Source organism: Eutrema salsugineum, unplaced genomic scaffold (genome assembly GCF_000478725.1).
Source record: "Eutrema salsugineum unplaced genomic scaffold, Eutsalg1_0 scaffold_10, whole genome shotgun sequence".
Classification (NCBI taxonomy): Eukaryota; Viridiplantae; Streptophyta; class Magnoliopsida; order Brassicales; family Brassicaceae; genus Eutrema; species Eutrema salsugineum.
In genome coordinates this window covers 9043034-9059262 of record NW_006256908.1, presented here as the reverse complement: position 1 = coordinate 9059262, position 16229 = coordinate 9043034, and the positions used below count along the sequence as shown (strand labels likewise).

At 36.2% G+C, this 16229-nt stretch overlaps 4 protein-coding genes across 7 annotated transcripts; 2 read left to right on the top strand and 2 right to left on the bottom strand.

Annotated features, from left to right (window-relative positions):
* Positions 1-486: 486 nt before the first annotated feature.
* LOC18026795 (death domain-associated protein 6) lies at positions 487-1906 on the bottom strand. Its single transcript, XM_006410827.2, has one exon. It carries the CDS (start codon positions 1600-1602, stop codon positions 640-642), a length of 963 nt encoding a protein of 320 aa, XP_006410890.1. The 5' UTR covers positions 1603-1906; the 3' UTR covers positions 487-639.
* A 2579-nt stretch (positions 1907-4485) lies between these two features.
* LOC18026794 (probable beta-1,4-xylosyltransferase IRX9) lies at positions 4486-6157 on the top strand. Its single transcript, XM_006410826.2, has 3 exons — positions 4486-5231; positions 5314-5542; positions 5906-6157. The coding sequence occupies exons 1-3, from the start codon at positions 4549-4551 to the stop codon at positions 6035-6037; spliced, it is 1044 nt and encodes a 347-aa protein (XP_006410889.1). The 5' UTR covers positions 4486-4548; the 3' UTR covers positions 6038-6157.
* Positions 6158-8847: 2690 nt separating this feature from the next.
* LOC18026793 (interactor of constitutive active ROPs 2, chloroplastic) lies at positions 8848-12519 on the top strand. 2 transcript variants are annotated; one of them, XM_006410825.2, is made up of 4 exons: positions 8848-9075; positions 9995-10080; positions 10300-10480; positions 10802-12519. In XM_006410825.2, the coding sequence occupies exons 2-4, from the start codon at positions 10061-10063 to the stop codon at positions 12335-12337; spliced, it is 1737 nt and encodes a 578-aa protein (XP_006410888.1). In that variant the 5' UTR covers positions 8848-9075; positions 9995-10060; the 3' UTR covers positions 12338-12519. The 2 variants fall into 2 exon arrangements, with proteins under 2 accessions (XP_006410888.1, XP_024016761.1); XM_024160993.1 differs by having other exon boundaries at positions 10796-12519.
* LOC18026792 lies at positions 12450-15964 on the bottom strand. 3 transcript variants are annotated; one of them, XM_024160992.1, is made up of 8 exons: positions 15748-15964; positions 15230-15340; positions 14872-15138; positions 14366-14403; positions 14212-14280; positions 13843-13969; positions 13090-13754; positions 12450-12976 (listed from the first exon to the last, which is right to left on the bottom strand). In XM_024160992.1, the coding sequence occupies exons 1-8, from the start codon at positions 15863-15865 to the stop codon at positions 12671-12673; spliced, it is 1701 nt and encodes a 566-aa protein (XP_024016760.1). In that variant the 5' UTR covers positions 15866-15964; the 3' UTR covers positions 12450-12670. The 3 variants fall into 3 exon arrangements, with proteins under 3 accessions (XP_024016760.1, XP_006410887.1, XP_024016759.1); XM_006410824.2 differs by having other exon boundaries at positions 15230-15427; positions 15748-15953; XM_024160991.1 differs by having other exon boundaries at positions 13849-13969; positions 15230-15427; positions 15748-15953.
* Positions 15965-16229: the final 265 nt, after the last annotated feature.

Sequence of the window (16229 nt, the reverse complement as noted above, 5' to 3'; positions counted from 1 at the left end):
AGGAACAACATGTATGAGTTGAAAATGTAACCTTTTTGTTGTATGGCGATATTCGTACAATCGTTGAAAATTGACAATCTCAAATTCTATTTCTTTTGAAAGAATCAGTACATTGGATTTTGAATAAAAGAATATCTTTAGATCTAATTTGGGAGTTGGTCAATATAATACAACATGAGGAGATTGTGTTTAAATTGGTTATGCTGACAACCAAAAATGAAGTTCGCATCAGTTCGACAACAATAACGAGAACAAATTCGACAAGCATCGTCATTGTGTAAACATATGTATTTTTTATTTTTGTACTTTCTGTGTAATCTGAAATTTTATATATAAATGAAAATAGATGTTAAAAAAAATATATATTTTCTAGTTCTGTATATAAAACTATTTAGTGTACGAACGAAATTGTTTATATACATGTCATAGATAGGACAATAGAAAAATGTTATATCGCCAGGGAACCACAAGATTCTCTTGGATAAATTTAAAGCCCTCATTTTCAGCGAAACTCTCCAAAGTAAAAAAATCCAACAAATAATATTCATATCAATTAATTTTTCTCGAGAAAATACAAGAAAGAAAAGAAAAAAAGAACATAGTATGAGAGTATATAATATTAAAAAAAATGCAAAACCATTACGTAAATCCCAACCTTCGGTTTTCGGGAACGAGTTTCTCTCCGATTCTCGAAGGCTCCGAGTTACAGCGCGTGAGTACCAAGCGCCGTCGTCGTGGAGATCTCAAAACGCTCCGTCTTTCTTCTTCACTCGCCTCTGATTCTCTACCGGAACTGGAAGCCTCCAATCTCTCTGTTTCAGTAACACTCGAAACCGACACATTTTCCGGCGAGGAGATGACGTCATCATCGTGTCGTCGAAAACGAGGTTCCTTTGTCTCTTCTTCTTCTTCTTCTTCTTCTTCTTCTTCTTCTTCTTCTTCTTCTTCTTCTTCTTCTTCTGCTTCCCAGAAGTTATTAGCCAATGAAGGAGATCTATACGGTGCAGATCTGCACCGAGTTAGTAACAGAGCATTTCTCGGTGGCGTAGCTGTGAAAAATTTATCCGAATTTGTTTCTTCTTCTTCTTCTTCTTTTTGTTTTCGTACTTCTCTTCGAATCTCCTCCGGTTCCTCTGGCTCCACCGTGGAGCGGCCGAAGATAGGCTCACTCCTCGACGAGCTTGATCTCTTCTCTGACTTTCTCGAGAAACTAACGTGAGAAAACGATTTCCATTTGCGCCAAACAGGGCTAAAGCAAGTCGGTTTGAGTTTCCCGGAGAAAGGATGGCAAGAAAATGCGTTCTTGACCCACCCGCACCGTCGCCGACGCCGGTGGCTTTCCGTTGCACCTCCTGCGACCCGATTAGTTCCGGGTTTGGGTTTCTTTGACCGGTTTATCCTGACTTGACCCATGCAAGTGACTTTAGGTGAAGACGGTTCTTGTGTCTCCGTCGCCGCGTTTTTTCGCCGGAAAAAAATAGGTTTTCTTGAACGGGAACGGCCTCTGCTTCTGCTTCCGGCGTTGGTCCGCAAGAACCGCATAAGCAGAGGCGGGTTTTCGGTTCGACCCGGACTGGAAACGGGTCTTGAATGAAACCTCATCTTTTTTAGTACTGACAAATTTTGAAGCTCTCACTCTTTTTTTGTTCTCGCTTCTCTCTGGTCCCTATATGATTCAGATCGAAGGCTGCGTTTTTTTTTATATAAGTATATTTTTATTTCCATTTTATATGTATGTTTAGTTATGTTCACACGTTGGCGTTTGGGAAATTGATGGCCAAGATCTTTTCTACAAAAGGAGATCGACGGTTCTGCACGGCTAATCCTTTTCTCAAGGAACCCTTTGTATTTTAACAATGTTGTACTTTTTGTCAGTGTGCTCTCGAGTTGTTTTTTAAGATCTCTTGCTGGATTCACTTTTCGGGACATCTTTGCTTTTTGTTTGAAGCTATAAAAGTTACTGTTCTGACACTCTTTTTAAGTGTTAATGAAGAGCATACAAAGTTGAAATGGTACAGTTTTTTCATTTCCTTCTTCAGTGCATACTACATCTGGTATTTTTCTTAATGAATCATCGTGACTTAATAAAAAAAGCATGGTCATTATGTAGAACTTAACACATTTAAACGGTCGTTAACTCATTATAATTGTTTTTTAAAATGCGAAGAACTTTGAGATGTGTACGTATGTATATTTTACGAAAATACATTATCACTGCATTTTTTCAGATCTAAAGGTGAATGAAAACAAAACCATAGAAAACTTGGACGCACAAATTAAGATATACAATAGACTGAAAGACTCATAATATAAAAAAGTAATCAATGTAGCTCCAAATGATCTCCCATTTGGAAAGGAAGGAGTAAAAAGCCTTCAGATAAGAAACGTATTATTCAGAAGTAAAAAAGGTAAGGCACCAACTAATTTGCATAGCACGTGCACGTTGTTGATCTCTTTCAGTTTTCTCTTTTCTGACAAAAACAATAAATAGTGGCATCTAAACTTTTGTGGTCTTAACTAGCGGTGTTATATTTGTCAACTATCTTGGTCTTCTGCTATTTACCCAACAGAATATGACTTCATGCCCCATTAGACATTAGCCATTATCGACAAAATCAAATCTAAGTCGCTCATTTCAATATGATATGAAAATTTTTCATTAGTTTTTAGTTTATTATATTAAAAGTAAATCTGTTTGGCTATTATTTTCATATTTGACGACTATAGATGTCTTGGGCACATATGATGTGCGATGCTTCATTCTCAAGCCATGGTATTTGGCTTTGAAAAGTCTCATGAAACTTCAGCACCTTGCAAACCTCTTCTTCAATTACCATATTGAAGATTTCACATCTTGTTCTTTTTTTTGTTTGACTCCTGGATATATTGGCTTTAATCAACACAAGAAAATTGTGTAATTACTATGGATTAGACAAATAGCAATGGATAGTAAGAAAAAGTTATCGGTCGCAAATCCATAGCAACAAAAATAGTGGGGGATTGGTCTATGTTTTTTATTTTTTTTTGCAAAAAGTTTGAGTCATAATATTTTCCTAAAAAAAGAGATACCAATTGGTATCCATTTAGTGACCAATATCTTTGGTCAATCGATCAAGTTCAAATACAAAACAGCTTCATTCTCAATGGAATAATGGTCTTTTCCGTTAATTGATGGTCATCTATTATTCAATTTCAACCAGGTAAACGTATTGAAAATAAAAAGTAACTTGTTAATAATTGATGGTCGTTTATTATTCAACGAGGCAACGTTGTGTTAGTTTAAAAATAAAAAGAATAAAACAAGGTGATGTATCGAAAATGAGTTATTCAAATTAATGGCATTGGTACACTAACATATAGACTTTTTGTTGTTGTGGAGAATGGAGGTCACGCCAACCTAGATACAATATCAGTATGGTTTGTGACTTATTTTTATTAATTTATTTGTTAAAGGGTTTTCAGTAAAAGTAAAAATATACAATGTTTTTGCATAGTTTAAACGAGTAGATAAGAAATGTAACATACACTTAAAAAAAGTATGAGAAAAGAAGCAAATCCTATAATAAAGTATGAGAAAAGAAAAGAGAAAACCACAAATTTGAAACTTTAACAAACTGGTTTAAAAGTGGAGGAGACTACTAGACTAGTCAAGGCTTCCACGTCCACATTGTCATTTGTTTTCTTGGTAAGCTTAATCGTGTGGTTGGCTTTTTTATGGAAGCTTAAACATATATACAACGTGCAAACTGATTTTTATCCGCTAAAGTGCATGATATCAATCATAACGACATCCTTGTAATCCAAACGGCGTGCTATGCAAGTGAATATATATATATGACGTTGGATTGTTTCTTAGAAATTTTGAATTTCATCACAAGATTCTTAAATTATAGCAGACCAAGATTGGCCCAATGCATGCCGGCCTGATACAAAATATAATATAGCCATATAGTCACTTATAAGATGATGTAATATAGGCTAGGAACTACTATTGTGATTCACATCGATATGAGGATAAAGTTTTTTCCCTCAAGCAAACAATATACGTAGTTGATAAGTTTATGTTCGATCCGATTTGCTAATCCCATTTTTAATTCAATCGTAACCAATCCAGTTTACTGCTCCATACATCGACCACCAAAAATTTATTTATCCTACAAAATGAAAAGTTCTCATTTTGATAATAACCATAATCATCGCAACCACTGCAATAAGAATTAGTGTAGCATTAAGATTCATCAGTAAGCAAAGTTCTATTTTAATATTAATTTGCTATTAACAGTAACATGTTTCAGTTAATGTGTTCTAATCCCAACAACTGGTTGTTGCGGAAGACAAACAACACAAGCAATCATCAAACATAGTACTCATCTTACCGTAGCTCACCGGTTTCAATCACATACCAACAAAAAATAAAGAGAAAAACTAAACAATTGTCATATAATTCTTATATATCAGAATCTTCACACATTCTTCTTCCCCAAAAAAAAGAAAAAAAAGGCAACTCACTCAAGAAACTCTCTTTGTTAGAAAGAAGGTGTAATCCTAATGGGATCTCTTGAGAGATCTAAGAAGAAAGCTCAAATATGGAAGAAAGCTGTGATCCATTTCTCTCTCTGTTTTATAATGGGTTTCTTTACTGGCTTTGCTCCTGCTGGTAAGGCCTCATTTTTCTCTAATTTTGAAACAACTCCTTCTACTTCTATCAAATCTCAGATTCATCCCCAACCTCTTGAGAATTCTACCTATACGCCCAATCCTCTCCATGATAAAGCCTTGGTCGATTCCCAAGGCCAAGCCCCTGCTCCTGCAGACTCTCGAGAAGCCCAACAAGAAACCAGATCGCTCTCCGAGACAGAAGAGGAAGTAACACCAAGAGGTCTAGTGATTGTTGTAACTCCGGTAATGACAAAAGAACGTTACAAAAACGTTCTTCTTAGGCGAATGGCCAACACCTTGAGGCTAGTTCCACCTCCTTTATTGTGGATAGTCGTGGAGAAACATTCTGATGCTGACGAAAACTCTTCATCTACAATGCTAAGAAAGACTGGTTTAATGTATAGACGTATAGTCTTCAAGGAAAACTTCACGAGCTTGGAATCAGAGCTTGATCATCAAAGGAACCTTGCGTTGAGACACATTGAGCATCACAAACTAAGCGGAATTGTCCATTTTGCGGGGCTAAACAACATCTATGATCTTGATTTTTTCGATGAGATTAGAAATATTGAGTATGTAAATTTTAAAACCAAGTGTTATGTCTAGCTACATTTGCTATAATCATCAAATATTAAATTGCTTTCTATTTTGCAGGGTATTTGGTACTTGGCCACTGGCCTTGCTATCGGCTAATAGGAAAAGAGTGATAGTAGAGGGGCCGGTTTGTGAATCTTCACAAGTATTGGGATGGCATTTGAGAAAAATTAATAATGAGACAGAGACAAAGCCTCCGATTCATATATCAAGCTTTGCTTTCAATAGTTCAATACTTTGGGACCCTGAGAGATGGGGTCGTCCTTCTTCTGTTGAGGGCACCAAACAGGTAACTTGACTTTCAATATTTTATCTATTCATCTTTTTTTTTCTTTAAAATTTGCTTGATGAGCATGAGAAGTAGAGATTGAAGATAATTTAAATGTGGATGGATAGGTTGGTAAGTTAGCACATCACGGTCATAAAAGCAAAAATTATTCTAAACCAAATGATTTCCTCAATCCTTAGGCTTTTTAATTTTAATGAATCACGAGAAAGATCGTCTATAAACCACATATCATTAATGCATAGGAGGGCTTCATTTAAATTTTGTCTCGGTACAAATACCAGTCTCTCATACTAATTGTTTTCATTATGCGTAATTGTTTTTCTACTCTATTGTTTTTTTTATATGTTTTTTTTTTTTGCATAGGATTCGATTAAATATGTGAAGCAAGTGGTTTTGGAGGACGATACAAAGTTGAAGGGACTTCCGGCGCAAGACTGTTCCAAGATAATGCTTTGGCGTCTCAATTTTCCCACAAGAACACATTTAAGCACCTAATCTGCTTTATTTTATTTCTAATCTCCTCCAAATTAGACTTTTTCCTCTCTTTTTTCGGATTCATACATCACAGAAAAAAAAAAAACACTTCAAGAGAACTAAAGCAGTAGAAAACAAATACGACAATTGTCTATCTTTGGATTTTATATATGTCAAAGCCTCACATGCCAAAACCGAAACTTAGAAAGGACTGAGAGCCCTAGTTAACACAAATTAAAGAAATTTTTAAAATCTGCTACACAAAGGGGAGATAAACATATCCAAAATAACGTATATGAGAGATTTGAGATACATAAATTTTACGTGATAGCTCTATCAAAATATATAAAAAAAAATCCATCCAAATTGGGAAAGAGTCGAAGCATGATTGGTTATCACGAATGAATTGAAAATCATCTGCAATGTATTTCTTCCTTTTCATGGGTTATTGCTAATGTCAAATCGTAACTTGGCTATCACAATACATCGAAATTGACTGAAAATGAAAAATTGGGAATCTTAAACCAAAGTAACTCGGAGACCCAGGTAAGGATATATAGTTTGGTATATTGTCACAGCCAAAAAATTATGAAAGTGTGTTTTGTTTTAGTTGCCGGTTTCAACTTTCTAATCACATGAAATTGATTAACTTAAAGGCCAATTCAGGTTAGATATGAATGAATATGAATCTTCCAAGCGAAGCAACAACTATTTTTTTCCCAATAAAACTCTATAAATATAGTGTGAGGGACAAGGACCGACCAAAATTTGGGGATATCAATGTCCATAAATCAAATAATACGACCTTAGAGCGTGTACTACTTAGTATTAAATAATAAAGTATGCAGGTTGCATTTTTCTCCCGGTAACCTATTGCGGTGGCAACTGGGAATTCCTAGGATCCCCGAAAAGATAAAAACAGCAATGCATGGACTTTTCCATTAACTAATTGATAAAAAAAAAAGAAACATAACCTATATATAAGCTAATATGAGTACTACTACTCCATCAAAAGTATACACAATTTCAAATTTAAAACAGGAAGAAGTAACTCGATTATCCCATATGATCAACTAAATTCTTAGTTTTACGATAAGAGTAAAAGCGATAGAAAATTAGTCATCGTTTTTTTTTTTAAATAATCAGAAGATTTTTTTTGTTTGTTTAAATCAGTAAATAATTACAATGAATATCAAAAATAAGGATGAAAGGAAAACGTGATATAATTTATTAATTAATTTCAAAATCAATAACAGCTAAATGAAACCTAAAACATAAACAGGTTAATTATATGAAATCCTAAGAACACTACGAAAATAATATAGTAGTATATCAAAACAAAATGAACATTAAAAGCTAAATATAAATAAAATACAGATATAGAATAAGTATCAATCATTTTAGGAGTTCACTTTTTGTTTTTCAACGGCAGTTACATAGGTGGTTGTTGGGTCAGTGGTAGTCCATTTTGACTTAACCGTTTGAAATTAAGGAGGTCGATTTCTCTTTTCCATTCGTTAGATAATTTAATCAATGAAACATTGTTTTATAATTAAAAAGTATCAGTTTAATGTTATCAATGTCGCGTGTAAAGAAACGTCTGTATTCAGTTACTAGATCTAATAATTTTACCAATGTGATATGATGCATGAAGGAGGATAGTCTATGCCAGAACAATGTGATTCAAATAAACTCTATAAAAAACCGAACCCTAAGAAAAAAGTAATTGTACTGAGGGATTAGGTGCATCTTTTTTCGCAAAATAAAGGTAGATGATAAGAGTTAAAATATATAAAGTATAGAGAGAAATGCATCTTAAATTTATTTTATTAAAACATAAGCATATTTAATGCTTGTATCCAAACATTCCTAAAGGTTTTTTTTAAATATTTTATTCTATTTTTATATTTAATTTCCGAAAATTAATTAGAAATAAAAAATAAAACATTCTTGTGCAGACGCATGGAGTTAAAATCTAGTTCTTGATTTAATCTAGTCTTTGATTTAATCTTTATTCAGACAATAAAATAATAATTAGGAAAAAAAATATATAGGGGCTTGACGGCTTGTAACTCATATTACCGTTAGCAACTAGCAATTAAATAAGTAGGAATATGAGGCCAAACAATGTCACGTGACTCTGGCGCGTCGACAAGCGCGTAACTCAAAATCGCCACGCCTATCTTTCACTTCGTTTAGTTACATTTCTTTTTACTGTTTTTTTTGGTTAAATGAAAACGTAATCTCCTTATGTCTTATTACTGCTGTACTCCTATTTTCTTCAACTTGATGCAATTATCAATCCCACAAGAATTGTATTTTGTTTCTCTTTTTGAACAATGGCTTGTAGAATTCTATTCCTTTATAGTGAATACCTAAACTTAGGATTAATGGCCAAATGTGTGAAAAAAAATATTTCTACATATTTGTAATGTCGTGAACGCATCTTCATTATATTAGTAGTGTCCTTTTTTTTTTCTTGGTACAACACTGTATTGATAGTGTCTATACTCTAATAAAGTAAGTTTGAAATATTTGTTAATTGTGTTCAAGTTCATTGCAGCTTCTTGTTTTCTTGTTCTTTTGTACATAAACCAATTCCACCTTAATTCATAACCAATTTCGCAAACTTATTTAAAAGATTCTAAACAACGAATGTCATTCAAGGTCGGAAAGAGAAGGGGGTAAAAAAAAAACCAGGGACTACTTTGATATAAAAGAAAAGGTATCGGGGTAAAATAATGATTTCACCGAAATCTATTTTTTCCATAGTCTCTCTATCCCTTTCTGGATATTAATGTTAACAAATAGACAGTTCACTGGAAAAAAAGAAAAAGACTTGGGAAACGAGAAGAGTCAGTGAGAGAACAACACTAGGGACAAAGAGAGAGGAAGAAGAAGAAGATGATGTCCGAAGCTCAATTGGTCTAACTAAAAGCTCGTGGAGTTTTCTTCTGCAATCTTTCAATTTTTTCTCTTTTCCATTTCCTTGCATCTCCAATCTCTCTGTTCTAAAAGCATTTTGGACCAAAAGAGGAAGCTAAAGCCACAGTTTGCAGGTGAAGAACGTCGAACACTACTTCTTTCTCTTCATCGAATTAGCTTTCAATGATTTTCCCGTAGACTAATTGGGTTTTTATCTGTTTCTTTGATGGGCTCAAAATAACTAATTTATTTCCTTTTTTTCTGCGTTTTATCAGTTATTTGTGCGTTTATTATGCTGCAGAAACTATAAATCTTTTGAGGGTTTGGGTAAATTATCATGTTTACTCTCCTCTGAAAATTAAACAGCTTTTTTTTAGGGTTGTTAGCTTCAAGATTCAGCCATAAAATTTAATAATATTTTCCAGGAAAAAGCTAAGATTTTCTAAGAAAGAGTTCTTCAAAATTATTTTCTGAAATTTAAAAGTTTTCGTTTAGGCTTAAATTCAAATTTCTAACTTGGTTTTTTTTTCTTTTAAGATCTGTTATTCTATTTTGGGAAAAATACACCTAATAAAACCAGAACCTACCGTTAACAAAATGACAGAAATTGTTCTTTTCTACCCAAAAGATTCCAAATTTTGAAGAGAAACAAAAACCAAAATTTAATGACTTGACAACTAAAAAAGATTATGTGGAATATAAATGTACTTTCTTTGCTTGTAATTGGGTTTATCTTTGTGATTGGATTGAAGAATCACACTGAGATGGAAACTTCTCCTTTTTAATGTCCTTTCCATTGACTGTGAACAGCTTCTTTTATGTTTGTCTTGTTGCGTTGGTTTGGTGGTAGTGGTAGTTAGTTTCAAATGGAGTCTCTTTGAAGCTAATGCATTTGTGTAGTTTAGTTTGTTAGGTTTTTGTTTTTGTTTTGGTACACTTGCTTAAGCTTTGTACTTCTGTTGAGTTTGTTGTATATGCTTATGATAATCTTATAATACAATTTTGTGTTTTCTTGCTTCTTTCTTACACTCACAGTTTCTCTTCATGTACCAGGTTCTTTTTCAAAGGAGGTATTGATTATACCCAAAAGGAAGTGTTTTGAAACTCTAATCCCAAGCAATGCAGACTCCAAAACCTAGGTGATAATCCTCACACTTGTCCAAAATTTTCCCTGTTGTGTTCTTCTTGGGTCTTTGATGTGGTCTTTGGATTGTTGGTTGTGGTTTTTCAAGTCTTGATCTTGTTCAATGGTTCTTGGGCATGTGTTTTACTGGTTTTAGATTGGTCTCGTACTTGCTTCTTTCGTTTGTTTGATTTACGGTTTAGCGTTATTGTGAATGTTATTGTGGTTGTGATAGGCCGGGATCATTGGAGGTGCCTCAAAAGAAATCTCCTGCAGCAACTCCTAAAACTGCTCGTAAGCTCAAAACTGCAGAAACCGACACTGTTTCGTCTCCCAACACAAAAATCAGGACACCAAAAACTCAAAGTCCCAAAGTAGTTGCTGATCGTCGTTCTCCAAGAACCCCTGTGAATGAGGTACTAGTAGCTTACTTCCACTGCCTATATGATTTTACTCATACTGGTCTCAGTTTTCCACGTCTCGCAAGAACTAGTTTGCGTCGTGGAGAGCCTAGGACGCAATCTTGGTCCTGCTAAGTACTCTTAGGGTGTTTCATATTTTGTCTATACATGATTTCTTACAACAACTAATTAAACCTCAAAAGTTGTTGATTCTGGACTCTTTGCAACAACTGGTTTGAGAAGCAAAACGGGCATGTTGTTGCTTGATATGTGTAAATGTGGCATGTGATGCATTGGTAGCGTAATAACGTTGTTGTTTCTGTATGCAAGATTCAGAAGAAGCGCACAGGGAGAACAGCCGAAGTAGCATCTCAGATATCTCAGCTGCAAGAAGAGCTAAAGAGGGCAAAGGAACAGCTAAGCGCTTCAGAAGCTTTGAAGAAGGAAGCTCAAGATGAAGCAGAGGAGACAAAGCAGCAATTGATAGAGATCAATGCCTCTGAGGATTCAAGAATCGATGAGCTACGTAAGCTCTCTCAGGAACGAGACAAAGCGTGGCAGTCTGAACTCGAAGCAATGCAGAGACAGCACGCCATGGATTCGGCTGCTCTAGGTTCTGCCATGAACGAGGTCCAGAAACTTAAAGCACAGCTCTCTGAATCTGAGTCTGTCGAGAACTTGAGAATGGAACTCAATGAGACACAGTCTCTTGTTGAGAAACTCAAAGGTGAACTGTTTGATGCAAAGGAAGGGGAAGCTCGAGCGCATGACATTGTCTCAGGAACAGAAAAGCAATTAGAGATAGCGAATTTGACGCTTGAGATGTTACGATCAGATGGGATGAAGATGTCTGAAGCTTGTAATTCCCTTACAACGGAGCTAGAGCAGTCCAAATCCGAGGTAAAGTCACTGGAACAACTTGTGAGACAGCTCGAGGAAGAAGATGAAGCTCGAGGAAACACCACTGGGGACTCATCATCAGTGGAAGAGCTCAAAGAAGAAATAAATGTTGCAAGGCATGAGATTAGCCAACTGAAATCTGCAGTGGAAGTAACTGAGAGAAGGTACCACGAAGAGTATATCCAGAGCACGTTACAGATAAGAACTGCTTATGAACAAGTGGAGGTAGTAAAATCCGGATATGCACAGAGAGAGGCCGAGTTAGGGGAAGAATTGAAGAGAACCAAAGCTGAAAGAGAGGCTTTGAATGAGCGATTGATGGATAAGGAAGCTAAGCTGAGGATACTCGCTGATGAAAACGCATTACTGAACTCGAAAATCAAAGAAGAAGAAGAAGTAAACTTGGAGAACAGCTTGAACCATAAAGAGCCTGAGGCTACAGGTGAACTCGAGAAGCTAGAAGCTGATATGATGGAGTTGAGAGGGAATCTAATGGACAAGGAGATGGAACTGCAGAGTGTAATGTCGCAGAACGACAGTCTCAAGAGCGAGATGGAGAAGTTGCAGAGCGAGAAGAACAAGGCTATCGACGAGGCCCTATCGAGATTAGGGAGTCTTACGGAGGAAGCAGATAAGAGCGTGAAGAGAGCAGAAAACGCAACAGAACAGCTAGGAGCAGCACAAGTTACCAACACGGAACTTGAAGCTGAGCTGAGGAGACTCAAGGTTCAGTGTGATCAATGGAGGAAAGCAGCTGAAGCTGCAGCTTCTATGCTCTCTGGTGGTAACAACAACAATAACAGTAATGGGAAGTACGTGGAGAGAACAGGATCGCTGGAGAGTCCATTGAGGAGGAATGTGAACATGTCGCCTTATATGGATGAAATGGATGATGATTTGTCTTCGCCGAAGAAGAAGAATGGGAGTATGCTAAAGAAGTTTGGTGTGTTACTCAAGAAGAGTCAGAAGTGATGATTGAAGTAAGATAAAAGACCGCCATTGTTGTCCGTAATATTCGCTGCTTGTTTTCATAAGTTTTAATGTGTAGACATGTTTTTGTTGCCAAAGTTGTATTGTGAACTACTTTTGTTTCTTTTTCTATTAACTAAGCCCAAACTGTGATAAACATTTATGAAGCTGAACTTTGTTGTTTACACAGAAGCATAATCATAAGACAACAACATAATGATATAACATAATTTAGCAAGTGCAAATCAAAGCTATACATGACACAGCACTTGTCGATCTGTTCTTAACCTAATAGCTTAGGTAATATAAGAAGTCGCAGGTGATTTGGCGTCACTACTATGCTAGATTATCTTCCTCCGCATTGTCGTTGAGTTGTTCCTCTGCACTGACTTTTGAATACATTTTGTTGGTAAGCTTTGGAGAAGACGCAGAAGCTGATACAATCAGCCTGGAACTCCTGGAAACAGGACTGGCCTTTGCTTTAGAACTAGTGGATTCTTGTGTAAGAGGAGACCTTGCTGGTTGGGACTTGGTCCTACTAGTAGATGTTAATTCAATTGGGCTACGAGCACCATGTTTTGGCAAGCCACTTATCGGACCAGTAAAGGAACCTGTGGGTGTTCGTGCAACGCTGCTCCTCGCCTGTTAACAGCAAACATTCATATAAGTACTGAGATTCAACATAGATAAGTATCACTTAACAAATTAAGGAGCTCATTTCCTATGAAAAGAGTTTTACAAATTTGGCAACTTACACCGTCAAAGTAGCCGATTTTTGGTGATGGCACACGCAGTCCTGTTGGCTTCGTCATGGAAGCTGAACGCACCGCACCGCCATTGACAAGTGAACCACGTTTAGCGCCATGTTGATCCGGCTTAAGATCATCTTGGACAGCAGATACATCTTTCGAGTTGTTCAGCAATTCTGGCTTCAAAGTCTGTGTTGTGTCAACAATTTTAGGACCGCTTTCACCAGGGACAGTTTTCTTGTTACCTTTAGCAATTTTATTAGGTGTAGAAGCTCGCGGTGATTCTGATGACCAGTCAACGGAAGAACTAAGAAGTGATACATTGGAGGAAAGCTTAGACTTGTACGTCCTACTGGCAGAGAGGGGTGGAACTCTATGCTGGCCTATAGTTCTAGATGCAGCTTTGGATGTGGTGGATCTATTTGCCAAAGAATGGGAAGCTATTCTTAAACTCTGAGATTTCTTCTGCTTTACGGAATCAAGAGAAGACTTGATAGAAGCGCTTGACGAAACACTGACACAGCTCTCAAGTGAAGAGCAAGAAGATGTCAATTCATTCTTGGAGGCAACCGAAGAAGAACGTAAAGCAGATTTGAAAGGCACTACAGGTTTTGATACAATGGGTCGTAGCCTCCTTGAAATTGGAACTCTGGGAGCCAAAGGCTCTTTACCTGTAAGACCACGGTAAGATGCAGTAGTAAAGAAAACGATAATTCGAAAAGACATGTAAAGACATCTTTAAGAAAAGTTCTGACTGACCCTCACCAGTTGATTTGGGATTCTTTTCTTGTTTGGTTTTGTTAACATCTACCGAAGCTCTTACGCTTTTGCTGAGTCCAATGGGTGACCTGGAAATGGATGTATTGTGTTCTTTTGCAGCAACAGGCTGTAGAAAAATGTATCATAAACAAACACACAAAATATAAATTGCATTCATTTTATCGTTCACTATGAGGTGAGAGGTAATAGTGATTAAATTAGACAAAACATTCAGTTTAAATTCATTAGTTTGTTATCAGTTTGCATTCACTTTAAATTTAGTCGTGCTTATACCACTGATAAATCAGTTATAATCATTCTGTCAGATGCTTTAACATAGCAAGCACATATAGAGAGTCGTCAGTATACCTGCTTTGTCACCTTCCCCAATCCCTGTGCCCTGATACTTGGCCTTTTACGAATAACATTGGGTTTCATCTGAGAAACAAACAAAACAAACACATCTTTCATCAGGGAGGGAGTGAATGATCAAACCACAGCCTCTAGTTGTTTTGTGATTTACCTTTTCCTGAGAGCCAGAGTCGTCTAGCGTACTTAGAGCTACAAATTTCAAATGAGAAAATGTATAAATTGGTCAATTCGATGAGATTCACAGATAACAAAAATTCACTAGGATTCAAACATATGCAGTTTCAAATAGTCCTCCCTATAGTACAATACAATCTAAAAACACAGCAGCTGGATGGTATTTTCACGAAAATGATGGAACGCTTAGAATCTCAGGATAGATCACATTAGATGCGGGCTGGCTGAGGAGCCACAAAGAGAATGATACACTGGAAAAGCTTCATCATCAGAAAGATCTTAAAGTGACGAAAAGCACAACAAAAGACTACAAATAAGATCTTCTGTTCAATAAAAAAGTTATTCAGTTTCATATGAGCTCTTTCTACACCAAAACAACAGAAAAATAATCATAAACAGATACCAATGCCGAAACCTTGTATATCCACTTAAAAATGCAAAGGTAGTTTATGTTCACTGTACTTGATATAAAGAAAACATTACTTGGGCTAGGTGCTGCCTCTCTTTCTCCCAAATCCTTACTCTTGTCAGGTGTTGCAGCATTAGATGATATAGCAGACCTTTGGATTGACGCTCTTACATCTTCAAACGAAACAAAATCCTGACTGGTCTCCACAGTGCAATCACTTTGCAATGTAGATATGGACTCTGTTGATCTATTCACATCCTCTTGAATGATTGGTAAGGTTTTCCTTTTACACATATGGTTGCTTTCAATCATGTTGGACAGTTCATCAGGTTCCAGAACGCCTGATTTAGACAATGACTCTCATCAAAACGAAACAAAATACGATACTGAATAAATGTTAATCCGAAGAAAACAGCAAAAACAAAAACTTGCCTGCGTTGGTGAAAAAGGCTTTGTCCCAGGCAAGACTTTTGCGCAGGTTATACTTCATCATCTTCAGAGGTTCAGGCGATTCGTGAGATTGAAGAAATTCATCTTCCTTCCCTTGTAAAGTAGTAGAGACCAGTATCTCTTCGTCACAATTATGTGTATCCCCAAATAAACTAAGACCTCTGTCTTCTTTCTCAGTGTCTGATTTCATCATCAGAGAGTGTGTGTATGCAAGATGTAAAAATCAAAACCATACAGATGCAATGCCAGATCGTTTCAATCAAAAACAAGGAATGAACAACACTCAAATCGGTTTGTAACAAAGAGAAGGTATCAAATGCAAATATATACAACTTTAATCTTCAAATTAGAAATCTAATCACGAACGCAGGAAAAAATTCCATAAACCCCACACTGAACAAATCATGAATCAGAATCAACACTTCCCAGAAATTAACGAATTCCATAATCAAATCGAAACGAGGACGTGGAGAAACCGTATGGGTAAGAGATCGAATTACCTGAAAATTCAAAGCTGGTGGGATCGGGAAACGAGGAGAGGAGGAGGCTATCGTCCTCATCAATCAGACTAAGCCCAGCGATATCGAGCTCGCATCTCCAGTTCTCGTTGTCTCCCATATGAACAGAGAATTTGATCAAAAATCAAAAGAACCTTTCCAATGCTCGACGGATTAGTAAAGAAGATGAAGATGAAGAAGAATTTGAAACGAAGCAAACCGGCGGTTTCTTAGTATTAATCTTTATTATTATTAGTTATTTCTTTTTCTGAAATTTAGTTTCGTCTCTTTTTAAAACGGAAAAAATAGCGGCGTGTTTTGTTTATCGACGATTATCGAGGGTTTATTCGTTTAAAGAGCACGTTTTTGGTTTAAGCCTTAACCGAAGTAAATGTTTCTACTTTTTTTAATTGGAAAAGGATAATTTGTTAACAGATAATGGCGCCATAAAAACAACAGTAACCAAATAACAATAAGCATCTAAT

What these genes read in the sequence shown, in the direction of transcription:
- LOC18026792 (XM_006410824.2), bottom strand. Translation starts at nt 15,865, where the DNA reads ATGGGAGACAACGAGAACTGGAGATGCGAGCTCGATATCGCTGGGCTT. An exon ending in AGCCTTTTTCACCAACGCAG is followed by an intron (nt 15,139 to 15,229) that starts GCAAGTTTTTGT and finishes TGTCTAAATCAG; the next exon opens with GCGTTCTGGAACCTGATGAA. An exon ending in AGAGGCAGCACCTAGCCCAA is followed by an intron (nt 14,404 to 14,871) that starts GTAATGTTTTCT and finishes TGAAATTTGTAG; the next exon opens with CTCTAAGTACGCTAGACGAC.
- LOC18026794 (XM_006410826.2), top strand. Translation starts at nt 4,549, where the DNA reads ATGGGATCTCTTGAGAGATCTAAGAAGAAAGCTCAAATATGGAAGAAA. An exon ending in GATGAGATTAGAAATATTGA is followed by an intron (nt 5,232 to 5,313) that starts GTATGTAAATTT and finishes TCTATTTTGCAG; the next exon opens with GGTATTTGGTACTTGGCCAC. An exon ending in CTGTTGAGGGCACCAAACAG is followed by an intron (nt 5,543 to 5,905) that starts GTAACTTGACTT and finishes TTTTTTGCATAG; the next exon opens with GATTCGATTAAATATGTGAA.
- LOC18026795 (XM_006410827.2), bottom strand. Translation starts at nt 1,602, where the DNA reads ATGAGGTTTCATTCAAGACCCGTTTCCAGTCCGGGTCGAACCGAAAAC.
- LOC18026793 (XM_024160993.1), top strand. Translation starts at nt 10,061, where the DNA reads ATGCAGACTCCAAAACCTAG. An exon ending in ATGCAGACTCCAAAACCTAG is followed by an intron (nt 10,081 to 10,299) that starts GTGATAATCCTC and finishes TGGTTGTGATAG; the next exon opens with GCCGGGATCATTGGAGGTGC. An exon ending in CAAGAACCCCTGTGAATGAG is followed by an intron (nt 10,481 to 10,795) that starts GTACTAGTAGCT and finishes TCTGTATGCAAG; the next exon opens with ATTCAGAAGAAGCGCACAGG.